Here is a 16,666-nt window from a genome sequence, read left to right on the forward strand (position 1 = left end):
TCTTTCTTCTTTTCTTTCTTTCCAGGATTTGAGACCACAAGCTGTGGCCTGCCTGGTGAAGTTCTGCAAGGCGGTCAGAGGTCAAGTCATCCATAAATACTTTCATCCACTGCAGGAAATATTCTTTGGTAGCCTCTAGATGTGACTGAAGAAATCCAATCACTGGCCTCATTCAGAGGTGGATTAAGATTTACTGGGGCCCCCCACACTCTCTGCCACAGGTCCCCATTCCCTGCCACAGGGCCCCTCCCCCTGCTTCTCCCTTTCCCCCATGGCCCCACCTCCTAGCCTGTCCAGAAGCTGGGTGGTGGTAAGAGCTGCCCAGGGAGCCTTGGCCACTATGGGGAGTCCTGGACCCTCTACCTGCCCTGGGCAGCACGTTCTGGGGGACAGGGACACAGGCCCCCCAGCACCTCACCCAGGGTAGGTCAGGGGCCGGGGCTCCCCACTTCTGCCTGGGCTACCTTGGCGGCTGTTACTATAGCCTAGGGGTGACCATACATCCCATTTTGGCCGGGACAGCACCCTTTTTAAACCCTGCCACAGACGTCCCAACTTTTTTGGCAAAACGGGACATTTGTCCTGTTTGCTCTTGCCAGCTGATCGTCAGTTGGCAAGAGCAAGTGGGACAAATACCCAGTTTTGCAAAAAATGGTCTGGGGGGGTAAGTATGGGAGTTCAGGGGGATGAGGAAGGGAGGAGGAGAGGATTAGGCCAGGTCTATGCAGTGGAAGGGTTCGGGAGAGGGACTTGGGCCCGGTCCATGTGGAGGGGGGGCACTCGGGTGCCCTCCCAGGGGCACCATGCGGCACTGCAGAGGTGTGCACTGCCGGTGTGGAGTCAGAAACTGCTCGCAGCTGGCAAGAGAGTGCTGCATGGGGGGGCACCCAGATTTCTCTGTGCTTCCTGCCAGTGGAGGAACATGGCGGGAGTGAGCGGTGACACACAGATACTGCTCCCCCCTCAACGTTCCTCTGTGCCCCCTTAGGGGGCTGTGAGGGGGGGAGTGAGAGCAACACCAAGTGCTCCGTACATCCAGGTCACTTTCCCCATCTGGGCCATGCTGGGAGGCAGCAGGAACTGCTTCTCTCCTGTCCTCTCCTTACGCAGCCCCGGTGGGGAAAGTGACCTGGATGCAGGGAGCCCTGATATTTCTCAGATTTGGAGACTCCATGAACACACAAAGACCAAGGATAGTGACCACAAACACAGTCACAAGTATAAAGTCTTATCTGTACTGCAAGTTTTATTGAAGCCATAGTTAATATTACAATTACCCAGGTCTATACAGAAACCCATGCAATAACTACTCCCATCCTCAAGGATATTCTAGGGTCTGATGGATCTCTCAACAGATGATCATTGATAGAGGGATAGTTCCTGCTGGGGTTTCCCTTGGGGGTCTTCCCACTTTTACCCAACCAGGAAATCTCTTTTATATTGTAGTTCTGACCACACCTAACACCTTATGCATATGCATGAAGGTTTCAGCCCTCTTTTCCTTACCGATACTTCCACACCCCATGAATATTGGGGTGCCCCATTTTTAATAAGTTGTTTCTTAGTTCCCCTTATTCTCATTAGCATCCACGGCAACCTGTGGGAAGGACAGGACATTCCATGGTGTTACTATCAGGTGTCTCGTGGTCTTGGACAATACACTGCTGTCTGTTCCAATCTGTTTTTCCATAACTTCACCTACTGGAACATCTTTTACAGTAATCTTGTGACCTGACTGGCATGGAGTTATCTGTAGGTCACCCACTCATGCCAAGCATTCCTAAGCCTGTGGCCTAGTCTGGCTAAGCTAAAATCTTACAGACCTCAGCCTGAAGGCCTTCCATACCAGCCAGGCTTCACCTGTATGTCTAATGTACACACAGCGCTCCTAAACACTGGTTCATCTTATACGCCTATAATCGGACAATTGAAAGCTACTAGCACACATTAATTATAGAAAAAATAGCATAGACATTATCCATAACACTAAATAACAATAATAAATGGCTACAGTACCGAAGTCTGGTACATTAATGCCCCCATTTTATATAGGGGATGCTATACTAATGTTACAGCTGTTTCAGCTCAGAGATTACAGCCTCCTTTGTAAACTCATCCCACTCTGGAGGGATTGCTCCTTTGCCCTCAAATTTTGCACAATAATCTTCTTCCAGTGTTGACCTGAAATGGGACACGAACCATTTCCAGTAAGATGGCGCTGAGTTGTCTGCTGTGATGCTCCAATTGGCATATGCAGGTCCCGCTCGTCTATAATTTTTATATGGAATCTGACTCTTTTCACAAAGCACCATGGAGCAGTCACTTGCTACAAGACTAGAGCAGATCTCAATGACAAGCTGGTCTGTTCCGTACCACTGGGTACCATTCAGGGCTTGAGGACGATGGAAACGAACACTGTGGTCTCCATCATGACCAGGTATTGTGTTTGTGCAAAGAGCCTTGCAAAAGGGACATTGCTCCCAGCATCCACAGAGCTGTTCGAATAGTATTTTATGAGGCTTCAGTTTAAATGGCTCCATATCAACCACAGCAAATTCCTGTTTCAGGTTTTCTACAACCGGGGGCAAAGCTTTACTCATTGCCTCTTTCAGAAACTCTGTGTCCTTTATTTCCTGATGTTCAATGCTTTTCAGATCACTTCTGGGAAGGTCTAAGTCATCTCCAAGTCGGTTGCAAAATTCATCCAGCCACACGGATACGTTGCCATATTTATCTTTGACAACTCTAGTCGAGTCACGAATAGCTGAAAGAACAAGAATCTGGAAAGAATCAAGGGAAATAATTAAAAAATTCTTCAGTCTTGGATTTTTCTTGTCTAAACAATAATCATCAACGCATTTCTTGATAAAACTCTCTAAGAAGTCCCTTGGGAAGTGAATGTATTCTCTGTACTTCTCAAAGTTTTCCTCCTCTGCCAGGGATATCAGAATATTGGTTTCCAGTTTGGATCTATTGCCATTGAAGGCTGGATAGTTAGATCTCATCTCACTGGCTATGTCAATGGCAGTCTTGTCATAGACTGCCTGGCGGAGAGCTGCAGAAAGCTTGTTGTATAAGAAATCAGCAAATGTTGTGATGGAGGTTGCTCCTTGGCAGGAAATTTGAAAACATTTAAAGAAATCGTCTCTCTTATTTTCGAGATAGACGGTTGGATCATTTGCATTTTTAAATGCTCTGTGCATGTCTTCAAATCGCTCTGCTGCCATTTTGCACAGATACAGGGATAACTCTATTTTGTACTCATTATTAAATGTGTATTTTGAGTTTTTGGCTGCAGAGTCCACCTCTCTTCTTATTTCATTCACTATTTCGTGAATGTAACTTTGATTATAATCCATTATCTGCTGCTCCTTCATATCAATTTTCATCTTAACAAGCTGTATGATGTGAGATGTAACCTGCTTTATGTTCTCTGTATCACAGTTATCCAAAGTCTTATTGAAGATACCTAGTGTTTTCTTCATGATAATATGCTTGGATATATCGACAGAAAATGTATTTTTGTGGGAGGAACTTTTAATTTTCTCTGCTATATTGGGTTCCTGTTTAAAATGCTCCAGAAGAATGTTTTCTACATCCATGCTAATGTCAGGTTCCTCAGCAGAAGGGGCATCTGAAGATACTTCATAAACCCATCGTTTCCAAAGGCCGTCAAAGTTTTCTTTCAAAGCTGCTTCACTTAGTTCCTCGCCTTTTAATCTCAGAGCCAACTCTTTGCTTCTTCTGAATAGCTCATTTTCATATTCTGACTTCTTTTCAACAAGTTTGCTTTGGTTCTTCTTCAGTTTGATAAGTTCTTCAGATTTCCTCTCAGTTTCATCAATCAGTGATTCTTTCAGATCATTCAATTTATTTTCAGTACTTGCTTTCCATTGAATTAATATTTTACAGTCTTGATCCTCAGTGAAGAAACTTTTTGTGTCATTCATGATGGCATGATGTTTTTCTTTAACTTCTTCTTCAAGGCTTCTCCTGGTGACATGCTGAATTTCTCTCTTCTTAATTCGATTGTTCAGTTTTGTCTGCAGTTCTAGTATGTGACTTCTCAACTGCCAGGTCCACTGGTTAAACACTTTTTCTAACCTGTTGTATGCTGCAATCTCCAGTGTATTCTTGAAGCTGAAAACAAAGTTCTCATTTAATAAAGCCTTCCACAAATCACCGATTCGGACTTTTAACTCTGACAGCCTTAAAACACTGCCCTTGGATTCCTTTGTGGCAGCCATGAGAATCTTGCTCTTTAGTTCCTGCACATTTTGGCTGTAGCTGGGATTCGGAGGTGCCATTGGTGGGTCTCCTTCCCAGAGGTGAGCAAAGTAATGAGTGTGGGTGTTCATGTCAAATCGGATAACGTCACTAAAGCGGTTTACATCACAGAACTCTTGCTGGGCTGCAGTAACTGTCATTTCATCTAACTTTTGTTGGAGGCGTCTTCGTCCTTCCATATTCTGTTCTTTTGCAGTTATTTCGCCAACATTTTGGTGCACAAACAAACAGCTTGGGGAGAGCTTTACTTGCTTCATCCTCAGAAATGCCTGGACAGCGATCTGCAGGATATCTTGCATTTCTGAAGGATTCTCTCCAAAGATATTTATCACAGTCATGTTGCCAAGACCAATGACAAAGGTGGCTAGTTCGTTATCATGATTGAGTGTTGATTTACTGGTTAGTTCCATGGCCCGGAGCCCTTCAGTATCAACGACTAGTATATAATCAATGTTCAGACTTTGTTGGAGATTCTCGTTCACTTTAATTAGTTGCATAAATGCTCCCCTGGTGCATCTGCCTGCACTGACGCTAAACTGAAGACCAAACATGGCATTTAGCAGTGTTGACTTCCCAGTACTCTGGATGCCAAGCACTGAAAGGACAAACACCTTTTTGTCTCCTAACTTCTCAGTCAACTTGTCAAAAACTGATCTCACCCATTTCAGTGGCACGTATGAAGCATCACCATCCATCAGCTCAATGGGATACCCTGAAGCCATCAGGTCAGCTGCAATTTGTGGAAGTTCAAGAAAATGTTGATGTTCTTGGGACGAAGTACTGAGAGCTTCATAAATCTGAGCAACCTCTCTCAAAATGTGTTCAAGGCCAATCATAGAAGCACTTATCTCAGCTGAGACTCTTTCCAAGTTACTTTTCAATACATTTTCTGAGTCACCATTTTCTCCTGGGTCTCTTTCTTCCAGCATTTGTGACCATAAGACATGGTATTTTTGGCGAAGTTCTGCAAGACGCTCAGAGCTCAGGTCATCCAGAAATACTTTCAACCACTGCAAGAAATATTTTTTGGTGGTCTCTGAATTGGACTGCAGAATTTCCAGCACTGACCTCATTAAATCATTGTGGGAGGATGCTCTCCTTATCTGATCATGTCGTATAGCACGTTTTTCTGATTCAATTTGGCTCCGGTGCTGTTCAATGCTTCTCTTCATTTTATCTTGTAAGCGGGTAAGTTCCTTATCTTTCCTACACCACTTGTGCCACAATTGTCCTTGAAGAGGCAATAGCTCTTCCTTCATGCCCGATAAGTTATTCTCCTTGAAGAGGACCATCACTGTCTGTGCCATTGACTTGGCTTGTTTACACTCTTCTTTGTCTTCATCAATGAGAAAACCATGCCGGCGAGCAGTTTCTGCACCGGTTTCAAGACTACAAGTGGGGTTCGAACCAGCCAGTAAATCTTTGATTGTTGTTGCCAGTTCATCAATTAACTCTGCTTCATTTCTGTTCTTCATGCCTATTTTTATGTTTAGATTGGATTTACTTGCTACAATGTTTTCTTTTTTGGTCAAAAGGCATACAAAAGGCTTTGGAGATTTCAGGAGATCACTTACAATTTGCCTGCCTATTTTATTCTCATCAGAAGTTGTAAAGAGAACCACATTTATGGAAGCGATCTCTTGTAAAAATCTGACCTGCTGCTCATGCTCTCTTGCATCCCCGTGAAGATTAGTGAAGGCGATGCAATCATCAAATTTGTCATCATCCTTTCCTCCTGGACAGTACCAGGAGATTTCCACAACCCCGTTCATCAGGAGACAATCTTTACTGCTGCCTCTACAATCACGATGGAAAAAAATGTCATGCTTGTGCTTACTCAGCAGAGCATTCAGGATCTGAGACTTAGAAGAATGAGGCGAATGACCAATCCGTGTGAAGGACACCACAGGTGTATCTGCTTGATAAATCAGTTTGTTTTTATAATTTTTAATGCTAGTATCCACTCCTGATTTCCCAATATATTGCCAACTCTTTTGAACTTGGCTAAGGGACCAAAGAGGAAATTCTATTTGTGAAGTACAAGGGTTTGGCACCAGAAGTGGGAGTGCAAACTGGCAGATAGCCAGCTTTGTTGAAAGATATTGTCTCATGAAATCATCTGCACAATGAAAAATTGCCATCTGGACATCCATTGGGTGCACGTGTGTCTGCCTTGGTGTACCAGACTCATTAGTTCCCTCATCATCATTTAAAAAGTCCTCGTAAATATCTGAGGTTGCATCTGAGGATTCGTTCATCTTGCTTGACGTGTTCAATACACTTGTTATTCCTTGTTTTGTTTCAGAGTCATCTTTGCAAACCAGATACCGTACCCGATAGTCCAGCATCAACAGCTTTTGCAAAAAATAAAATGGCAGTTCACTCTCAGTGCTGGGCTGTCTGTCATGTAAAGAGGTCTTGTCAATCACATGGAAATCTGCCATCCCCATTATCCTTGGATAGTAGTTTTCAAGTCCAAGTCGTTTGATCAGATTGAGAAAGTCTTGAGATTTGAATCCTTCAGACATTTTAAGATCCTTTGGTGGCACTTGGGGCTGTGGCTTTGGTAGGGGTGTCTGCTTCGCCCTTTGACAGACATCCCTTAGTTCTTTTATTATATCCTGTTTCTGCAGATTGTTACTGGAAGTTTCATATTCTCCTTTTACAAGGGTATTTAGGTCTCTTTCCAAGGCATTCCAGTCATCACATGCATTAGGCTTCATAAAGATATTAGCTACTTCACCTGACAACAACTTTCCCAGGTGACGCTTCATGAAAGTCAAACGTTTCTTCTTCTCCTCTGGAGACACGTCTTTGAATTCAGTTGTCACTGTCAGACCTGTCAATAGCAGGAAAGCCTGAGCTCTGGAAACATCCTGATCCCTAAGCGGCAAATATCCCTCATGTGACCTTTGCATTTCCTGTAACATGAAGTTAATTTCTGGGCATCCGAGGAGATACTGAAAAGTGTTACTGTCCACACGGTATCCTGCACTGGTGGCAATGGAGAGTAATAACAGTTCTATGTCTATCTGCTCTCGGCCCTGTAGAGCCTTCCGCAAGGAACAGAAAGCTAAGGTCACATCCAAGCTGGCCTTTACTTTTGCTGCCTCCACAGCTGCTGGGAAGGAGTTAGGCCCATAGGTAACAGCCTGTATGTAATTCTTCATTTCCTGTAGGACTTGAATGAAATCAGCAAATTCAGAAACACAGATAGCCTTTTGCTGCTTTTCTTCGGCATGAAAGATCCACTGCATAATGGAGGAAGATTTGGGGAAATTCTTAACTGAATAGATATGAGGATCTAGAAGGCAGCGCAGCAGAGATTTGGTGGACATGGTGTTATGTGCAGGTAAATCTTTGCATAGTAAAACTGTGTTTTCCAGGAAATCCTGAAGCACCTTATCCGACAGGCAAATGTCAATCCAGGTCCTGTTGTGTTTTGTTTTTTCAATAAGCTTCTGTTTGAAATTGAGCAGCGTCACCAGCTGCTCTTCATCTCCAGTGACTTCCCAGGTCTTCATTTCCTCTAAGAATGATTTAGCCTCATCCACTGCACTGACTAATTCCTCTCCAACCAATGTCCTTGCACTGAGCTTTGTTAGGGCTTCATAGGTCCTTGTCAGGCTGCTGCTCATTTGATAAACATCTTTAAAATCTTGTCTGTGATTGGACAAGATTAAGTCCCACACTGGAATCAGCCGAGAACCTCTGTCAATAACAGACCAGGTTTTGTTACTGGCCAGTAGCCCAGATTTCCATGCTGTGAGTGAATCCACTCCAGGTGGGCCGCCTGTCTTGGTCACAAACAGCTGAACCTCTGTTTGCATTTGTTTTCTATCTGTGCCCTGAAATGAGGTTTCAGAACCTGATTTTGATGCAGTCACACCAGCTGCAATGCTCCAGCCAAACCCACCATAGCTGCCCCCAACATAGGAGCTGAGTGCATCAGATGTTTGTTTCTTCACCTCGTCCAGCTGCTCTGCCCGGAATCCCTCAGAAGACGCTTTCCACCAGAATATCCCACCCAAGTGCAGAGGTCCCTGGTTTACATGAGACCCGAATCGATTGAAGAAACTCCCACCCCTGCTCTTCAGCAAGTTGAGCTTGTCCGACTCTGAGGTGTGACTTAAAATGTCCTCAATCTCTTTTAACTCTCGCAGCGCTGCACTGGAAAGTCGAAGCTGATCCTTGGGGAAGTAGCATGAAGCCAGTGGGATGTAGTTGTACTTGGTGGTGCAAATGTAAGTGTGTTCAGAGCGGGATTTGTGGGTTTCTTTAGATTCTGAAGAGCTGCTGTAATCTGAGCTGGTTTCAGCACTAAACGCCCCAAATCCGCCTTTGGCGGTGACGCTAATGCTGAAGCCCAGCTTTTCCATGGCCGTTGTAAATGTGGATTCGGCTTTGGCCGATGAAAACTCCTTCTTCTCAAACAGTGGCCCTTGCTCTGGACCAAAGAGCTCAAACCCTTCTGGGATGTTTATGAGCTGCTCTCGCTTCTCTACCATCTCTGCAAGCTTCTTGGTCTGGTAAATGCCCTGCAGGGCCAGCCCTCCTGACGCCCATCTCAAAACTTCCTTGTCAGAGAGATTCTCACTCTGGGACACCAACTCCTCTAGGAAGCTTAATTGCCGGTGCACATTCTCCATCACCTCTATCAATGGTTTCTCAGACGGTGCCCAATTCTCTGGGGCTATGTCCATAGCTTGCTGTAGCTCCTCCTCTTTCTTTCTTACAGCTTCCTCATGGCGGCTCCTGCCTTTCTCCTGCATTTCTTTTAGCTCCTTCAGTGCCGACTTAGCCTGCTCCTGCCTCTTCTTTAGCATCTCCAAGCGCTGCTCCTGCAGCTGCTTCATTGTTGCCTTGCTGCCTATCTTAAGTAGTTCTTGGAGCACCTGCTTTTCCCATGTGTGCTGCACGTCGCACTCTAACTTTAGGTAGTCTTCATATTGCAGGTGTTTCAGGGCTTCGGTAGAGGTAACTCCAAGTTGTTTGTGCAGTTTAGGTAGCCAGTACTCTGCACTCAGACCTACTGCTTCCAGTCTCTTGGCTAGTTCATCCTTTGCAGCATCTCCCTGCACTGAATTCTGGGGTTTTTCCTTTCCTGTAGACATGGCTGTGAAATGGAGTAGAAAAATAATATCACACTTTCATGAAGGTGTCTCTCCTTCCCTCCCTACCTCCCTCAGCTCCATTCCCAGCCTTATGTGGGCTACACTGTGGCACTTAGCCACAGCCAGGGTGGATAAGAAATTATGACTTTGAAAAAATAAAAATAAATTATGGATTTTTTATTTTATTTTTTTATTTAAATGTAAGCAGAGTCAGGATGAGCTCTACCCTGATATCTGGTGGTGAATTATGACGAGTTGTGGAAAAGAACTTCAGGGGCTGGTCTTGTTTGCATAGGCACACCCACCCCACCTAGCATGCGCCCACAGCAGCCCAAATGGTCACTTTGGCTACTGTGGGATCCCCAATTTCTCTGTTATTGGGGCAGAAGGAATAAAGTGCTGTTACCCTGATTATGTGAATCAAGGCCAGTGGAACAGTTTTATGATAGAGGGACTCACCATCAACTAAGTAGCACTCGCTAGACAAGGGACATGGGTTCCAAAACCCAGTGAATTCAGAGAGGGTGGGGATAGATATTTGTACTTGATAGTGTGGATCCCTTTTGAGGGCCTGAAACATCAATTGTGCTGCTTCTTTTCTCCAATGTTGACTAGCAGAGCCAATTTTGATTCCATTAAGAGTCTAGTTACAAGCTGCTGTGCTGAATTAACTTTGGGCTAATTGTGCACCAGCACTGGGGCTCCCCTACTATGAGCTGAAATCACTAAAGAGTTAAAATTACTAAGGGCTGAGATCACTGAGTGCTGTGTTAACTAGTGGGGGAGCCTGAAGATACACTGCTAAGCAGCTGGTAGTTTGTGGGATGGTTGGAGCGGCCCACGGGATGGTGAGTGGAGCGGAGCACTTTGTAGGATGGTTGGAGCAGCCTACAGGATGGCAAGTGGAGCAAAGCGGAGCGGAGCAGTTTGTGGGACAGCTGGAGCAGCTCATGGGATGGCTGATGGAGTGGTGTGGCTCGTAGTGAAGGCTGCAGCAGAACTGCACGGAAAGGCAGGGCAGTCAGCCTTGGACCACGTAAGGTGCCCCTTAACACCCCACACGCCCCTTCCCCGCCCATTTCCACCCAGGCTTGGGGGGCGGGGGGTTAAAACTCTGCAGATAAACTTTTGAACTCTGGGGCTGCACTGACAAGGGACAGAGACTTTTGGGTTGTTGGGCTTTTGGGTGATTTTTGGGTTGCTGGACTTAAGAGACTTTTGGGGTGCTGGACTTTTGGGACTTTGGGGTGATCTTTTGAGTTGTTGGACTTAAGACCCTGAGGGGAAAAGGATACTGCCAAACTTACTTGGGGGTGGGTCTTTTGCTCATGGTTTGTATTATGAATCCTGTTTGTGGTGTTTCACTAACATAATGCTGCATTTTTTCCCTCCTTTATTAAAAGGATTTTGCTACACTCAGACTCCGTGCTTGCAAGAGAGGAAGTATTGCCTCTTAGAGGTGCCTGGGGGGGTGGTATGTAATTGTCCCAGGTCACTGGGGGGGGGGGGGGCGCTCGAGCCGGTTTTGCATTGAGTTATTGAAACGGAACCCCTAGATACTGAACACAGCCCTTGTTGCTGCCAACTCAGATGGGCAGAAGGGTTTCATAAATATATTTTTCATTTTAAAAATAAACCTATTTGAAATGATCAAAATATATGTTAAGGCCTAAACTTATTATAATATATTAAAATCATTTACATTAAATACAATTAATATTAAGTAGTATGTTTGCTGGCTAATTTTTAAAGAAAGTCAAACCACTGAATGGCTGGAAGTCATTATCTAAGCACCTGGAACCAGAGTTTGCTGAAGGGCTAAACTAGCTTTAGATAGCAGTAGCCTCTTCTGCAGTTGCAGCGAACATTTTCTTCATCTCAGTTTATTCAACTAGGTCAGTTCTTGCAAAGTTAAGAAACCAACTGGGAGTCAATGAAGCAAGAACTCTTGTTTTCCTCTTCCAATCTATGAATAAAAACTAGGTCTGAGAGAATGAGATCTACTAGTTCTAAAATCCTGAAGGTTAGGATGAACGGAAACAATCTTTCAATTTACTAACTGCAGGTAATACTTCCTTTCAGAAATTTGTGAGTTTTAAATGTGAAAGATGTTTTAATAAATGTTTTTCTTATATTCAGCACATTTATGGTAGTTTTATTTAACTAATAAAAACAAAACTTTAAATGCATTTTTTGCACATTTTCACTTGAATTCCAATTTCCATTAAAATAGAGCTTGACACAAATCATAAGTAAAAAATTAAACATAATTTCAGAAATAAGAAATTCATCATTCACCATTTTTCTAATATAATAAAGAAATGTAAAAATTAAGAATCTGAATAAATGTATGTTAGGCTACGTAATAATTTAAATAAATTTGTATAGCTATAGTGTATCCTGCTGGTTAGCAAAAAGTACCACCAAATTTAGTGTGAAGTCTCTAATTCTTTGCAAATCAACATGTTTTCTTAGTAGTTAGCAACCACTGAGACTCAACATTTCTTTACGTAAATATCTAAAGGTACAAATGCCAAACAAGATGAATGGGGCAGTTCATGCCTGTCAGAAATCATTTCAAGCTGTATCCAGCCTCAGGAAAATATCACTGCATTGGTTACACTGGGTCACATTTTAAAGGGTTTTTTTCCAGACGTGTGAGTTAGAGCAGCAGTTCTCAACCTGTAGTTTGCGGACCCCTGGGGTTTGGCAGATTGTGTCTAAGGGGTCCACAAAAGACTTAGACTGAAAACTGACTGAACAGAATTCAACTCTATATACAGACAACAGATTTCCAAAGGGGTCACATCCATTTGAAATTTTTTAAAGGTCTGCAAATGAAAAAAGGTTATGAACCACAGGGTGAGCCGCAGAATTTTGCTTTAAAAATTAAGACTTTCATTCTGGAGTGTGAGATCTAGAAAAAACCCGGATATGTGTTGGGGATGGAGCTAAAGCTGCAGCTGCCTGTGCTTGGCACATTCTGACTTTTGAGTGCATCACTGCACAGCATAAATCTCCTCTCTCAACAGGGCGCCCTTTGAATGGCAGATGGGCCATTTCTGATCCAAAGCCAAAGGTTCCCCTAATAGGAGAGAAGAGCCAACGCTGAATCAAACCAACTTACCCATGTGCACCTTGCCTGGCAAAGACTAGAGCAAAAGCTTATTCGGTTAAAAATGCCATTCCCCCGGCTCACCAGAGGAGGTCGCTCTGACCCAGTGCATTAATTAGCTGGATGGAGTTTCTAGAGATGCCAGCCTCAGGTCTGGCTCTCCCCATCCCAGAACCGTGAGGCTTTTCCTTCAGCCCTGGGTTACCTGGCGGCATTTCTAGAGCTGTTGGGAGATGCTGATGCAGCCCAAGAGGATGAAAAACGGAGGCGGAGGGTAAGTGGTGCTGAGGGCCTGAGCCTGCCCCACTGCCAGGGGAGAATCTCACTGGGCAGGACCCATCACCCTCGCAGCCGCAGCCTTTTTCCTAGCAGGGAATTACCTGCAAACAGACTTTGAGTTTTACAAATTCACTGGCAGCCACAGATTATCAGGGACACGTTATCATATGAAACCAGGGGTGGCAGGTTTGTGTCATTTTTGGTGGTGCCCAGAATGGGTCCAAGTCCCCATTCCCCCCCCTACACACACACACCCCTACCTATGGCTCTGGGAGGGAGTTAGGGTGCGGCAGGGGTGCAGGCTGTGGGCTGGGAGTTGGGGTGCAGGAGAGGGTGCAGAGTGCGGACTCTGGGAGGGAGTATGGGCTGGGATGGGGGTTTGGGTGCTGGGTGCGGGCTCTGGGCTGGGACAGAGTGTTGGGGTACAGGAGGAGGTGCGGGGTGTGGGGCTGGGCCAGGGACGAGGAGTTTGGGGTGCAGCAGGGAGAATGCCCTGGGGCTGGGGTGGGGGGACAGAGAGAAGGACTCCCCCCAGCCCTCTCCCCGCCGACAGCAGCAAACTCTGGAGGAGGAGGGGATCCTCCACAGACCCCTGGCACAACATTCACCCAAGCTCCCTCAGTCTGCTGCTCAGGAGGTCCAGCCAGGATAAGCCTCCCCCCCGCCCCCGAGTCAATTCGGAGTTGCCTGTCGGGGTGTCGGGGGCAAGGGCTGCCATGCACCTCCTCCCTCCACAGGCGCAGCAGCCACCTCAGCCTGCCCTGGCACTGCTCCCTTGTAGCTGGCTGTGGCAGCGGCCGGCGAGGGAGCATAGTGCAGAGATGGAGGGGGCAGCCGCTCACTGCCCAGGGCAGGCAGGGATGGTCGGGGAAGGCAGGCAGAGGCAGCAGGTGGAGCTGGGGCAGAGACCTGGCCCCAAACTTTGGTGGGGCCAGGGCCCCCGGGCCTTGAATTTTCTGGAGGCCGGCACCACAGGCCCATACAACTCGCCATCCCTGGGTGCAACCAGCTGGGGACACAGGCCCTTTTCCATTTGCTAAGGCTCCTAATTTTGTTTCCTATGTAGCTGTTGGGCCCAGTGCAGCCTGGGGTAAATGGACGTGTCTGGGCCAGACCCAGCAAGGATATAAATGGTGGGGTCCCATACTGATCCCCCTTCACCTGCCTGAACTCGGACCCCTCCTTTCTCCCGCCCACCTGCTCCTGAATCTGCCCCCCATGTTTATCCCCCCACTTGCTTCTGAGGCCTCCCCACCCTGCTCCAGACCTACCTGCTGCCCCTTAACCCCACTAACCTGCTCCCAGCTCTGCCCCCGCAGCCCAGCTCTGCCCACCAGCTGCTGGATGCATTTTCTGCCGCTCAGCCCCTGATCTCAGGCAGGAGCGGCGAGTTGTATGGGCCCGTGGTTCTAGGCTCCAGCAAATTCAGGGCTGGGGGGGGGCAGCTCCACCAATGTTTGGGGTTGGGTCTCTCCCCTGTCCCCACACACCTCCCCCAAGCGTCCCTGCCTGTACCCTGGGCAGTGAGCGGCTGCCCCTGGCAGCTCTGCACTGTGCTTCCTCCCCGGCCACTGCCGGCTACAAGGGAGCTGCACCGAGCCAGGCTGAGGCGGCTGTTGTGTCTGCGGAGGGAGGAGGCACATTGCAGTCCTCCACCCCCACCCCGCAGGCAACTCCGAGTAGACTTGCAGGGGGTCTCTCACTCTTGGCTGAGCTCTGAGCAGCAGCCGGGCAGGGGGGGCTTTGGGTGAGTGTCGTGCTGGGGGCCGGGAGGGGCCTTGTTCCCCAGAGCTATTGTGCCAGAGGGGAGAGGCTGGGAAGGGGTTTCTCCTCTGCCCCAGCCCAGGGCAGCCTGCCTGCTGCACTCCAAAACTTCCTTATCCCTGGCCCAGCCCCCACGCCCCGACCCCTCCAGTACCAACCCATCTGTCCCAGCCCAGATCCCGCCCCAGTACCCAAACTCCCTCCCAGAACCCACACCTGCCCCAACACCCTGCTCCAGCCCAGAGCCTGCATCCAAACCCCCTCCTGAACCCTATAACTCCCTCAGGCTGCAGCCGCACCCCTCCTGCACCCAAACTCCCTCCCAGAGCCTGCAGCCCGCACCCCCTCCTGCACCAGCCCAGAGCCTGCACCCCCCTCACACCCAAACTCCATCCCAGTGCCCACACCCCAAACCCCCTCCTGCACCCAAACTCCCTCCCAGAGCCTGCAGCCCGCACCCCCTCCTGCACCAGCCCAGAGCCTGCACCCCTCTCACACCCAAACTCCATCCCAGAGCCCACACCCCAAACCCCCTCCTGCACCAAAACTCCATGCCAGAGCTTTGCGGGGGGGAGGGAACAGGACTTGGACACGTTCTGGGCACCACCAAAAATGATACAGACCTGCCGCCCCTGATCTCAGGGCCGTCCCCCTCAGCTCAGCTAGCCCGGCCCAGCCCTGGCACCTTTTCCCAATACTCTACTCCCCCCTACCCAGTCTACTCCTGAGCCCTGCCCGCCCCCTCACCCTCCCAGCCTGCCCCAGCATCATCCCCCTCCCAGAGCCTGCTCTGGGGCCCATGCCTGCCTGTGCTCTGCTGAGCTCCTGTGAGCCCCGATTTCTTCATTGCCTCTGACTGGCCCTGTTCTCAGGCCTAAACTGCAGCAGAAAGACTCCGGGACCCCTCCCCAGCATCCATTAACCCAGCAGAGACAACATGAGAGAAGGCACAGGGGGCAAACGAGAACCCCCTAGGCCCAGGCACGAGAACCTTCCCCTTCCCTCCCCATCTCCAGGGGGAAATACCTGCATTAGGAGACTGCACCTTCTTTCCCCAGTGCCTTGTATCTGCCTCCTCTGGTCCCACTTGCTTTCCCCGGCAACTTGTTCACTTTCACTTTCACTCTTTCCTGGGCACGCAGTTGCTTGCAGTCTCAACTGGCTTTTGCTTTCCTAGAAACCACATGCATGCTCCGTAAAGGCTGAGATTTCCTGTAGAGAGTCAACTGTTTTCCACAAGCCCGTGCATGCAACTCAATTCAAACACACAGACACTTTAGTGCTGGAGATTTCGGTAGGGAGTTAGCTTTGGTGGGGCTACAGTTCGCTCCTAAGCCCCATCCACACAGAATGCCAAAATGAGATGCCACTTGCTGTAGAGCAGGGGTCAGCAACCTTTCAGAAGTGCTGTGCCGAGTCTTCATTTATTCACTGTCATTTAAGGTTTCACGTGCCAGTAATACATGTTAAGGTTTTTAGAAGGTCTCTTTCTATGTCTATAATATAGAACTAAACTACTGGTGTATGTAAAGTAAATAAGGTTTTTAAAATGTTTAAGAAGGTTCATTTAAAATTAAATTACAATGCAGAGCCCCTCAGATCAGTGGCCAGGACCCAGGCAGTGTGAGTGCCACTGAAAATCAGCTCATGTGCTGCCTTTGGCACGCCTACCCCTGCTGTAGACTGTGGAGGCCTTCATAATAGGTTCATCCCATTTCTTTCTTACCAGCTTTAATCAGCAGAAAAGTCAACAATATAGACATTTACAATGTTGCCATTAGGTTTCAGAGTCAACAATTTCATTCTGATAAATGGGGCAGTTCCTGTCTGCCGGAGATCTAGTTTCAAGCTGTCTGACTGCTCCAGGAGACATTCTGCACCGGTTACACTGGGCCACTTTTAAAGGGGGTGGATTTTATTTTGGGAGATGGGTTGTTTTCTGTTGTTGCTTTTTCGGGGAGGGGGGGCGGGTGGCCGGGGAGAAGAGGTTGCAGCCGTGTGAGTTAGAGACTTAATTTTGTTTTGAATTGGAACTTGGATTCTAAAGCACAAGCTGCAGCCACTATAGAAAAATCCAGGATACATGTTGGGTGCAGAGTTAAACCCG

General features: G+C 47.5%; 1 protein-coding gene across 1 annotated transcript; it reads right to left on the bottom strand.

The window, feature by feature from the left end:
• Positions 1 to 1,231: 1,231 nt before the first annotated feature.
• On the bottom strand, positions 1,232 to 15,663 carry LOC116835642 (interferon-induced very large GTPase 1-like). Its single transcript, XM_032798637.2, has 2 exons — positions 15,586 to 15,663; positions 1,232 to 9,403 (listed from the first exon to the last, which is right to left on the bottom strand). Exon 2 carries the CDS (start codon positions 9,399 to 9,401, stop codon positions 2,070 to 2,072), a length of 7,332 nt encoding a protein of 2,443 aa, XP_032654528.1. The 5' UTR covers positions 9,402 to 9,403; positions 15,586 to 15,663; the 3' UTR covers positions 1,232 to 2,069.
• Between the last annotated feature and the right edge of the window lie 1,003 nt (positions 15,664 to 16,666).

This window comes from Chelonoidis abingdonii, chromosome 3, assembly GCF_003597395.2.
Source record: "Chelonoidis abingdonii isolate Lonesome George chromosome 3, CheloAbing_2.0, whole genome shotgun sequence".
NCBI lineage: Eukaryota > Metazoa > Chordata > Testudines > Testudinidae > Chelonoidis > Chelonoidis abingdonii.

Excerpts from the sequence above, each read along its gene's own strand:
- LOC116835642 (XM_032798637.2), bottom strand. The coding sequence starts at position 9,401 with ATGTCTACAGGAAAGGAAAAACCCCAGAATTCAGTGCAGGGAGATGCT.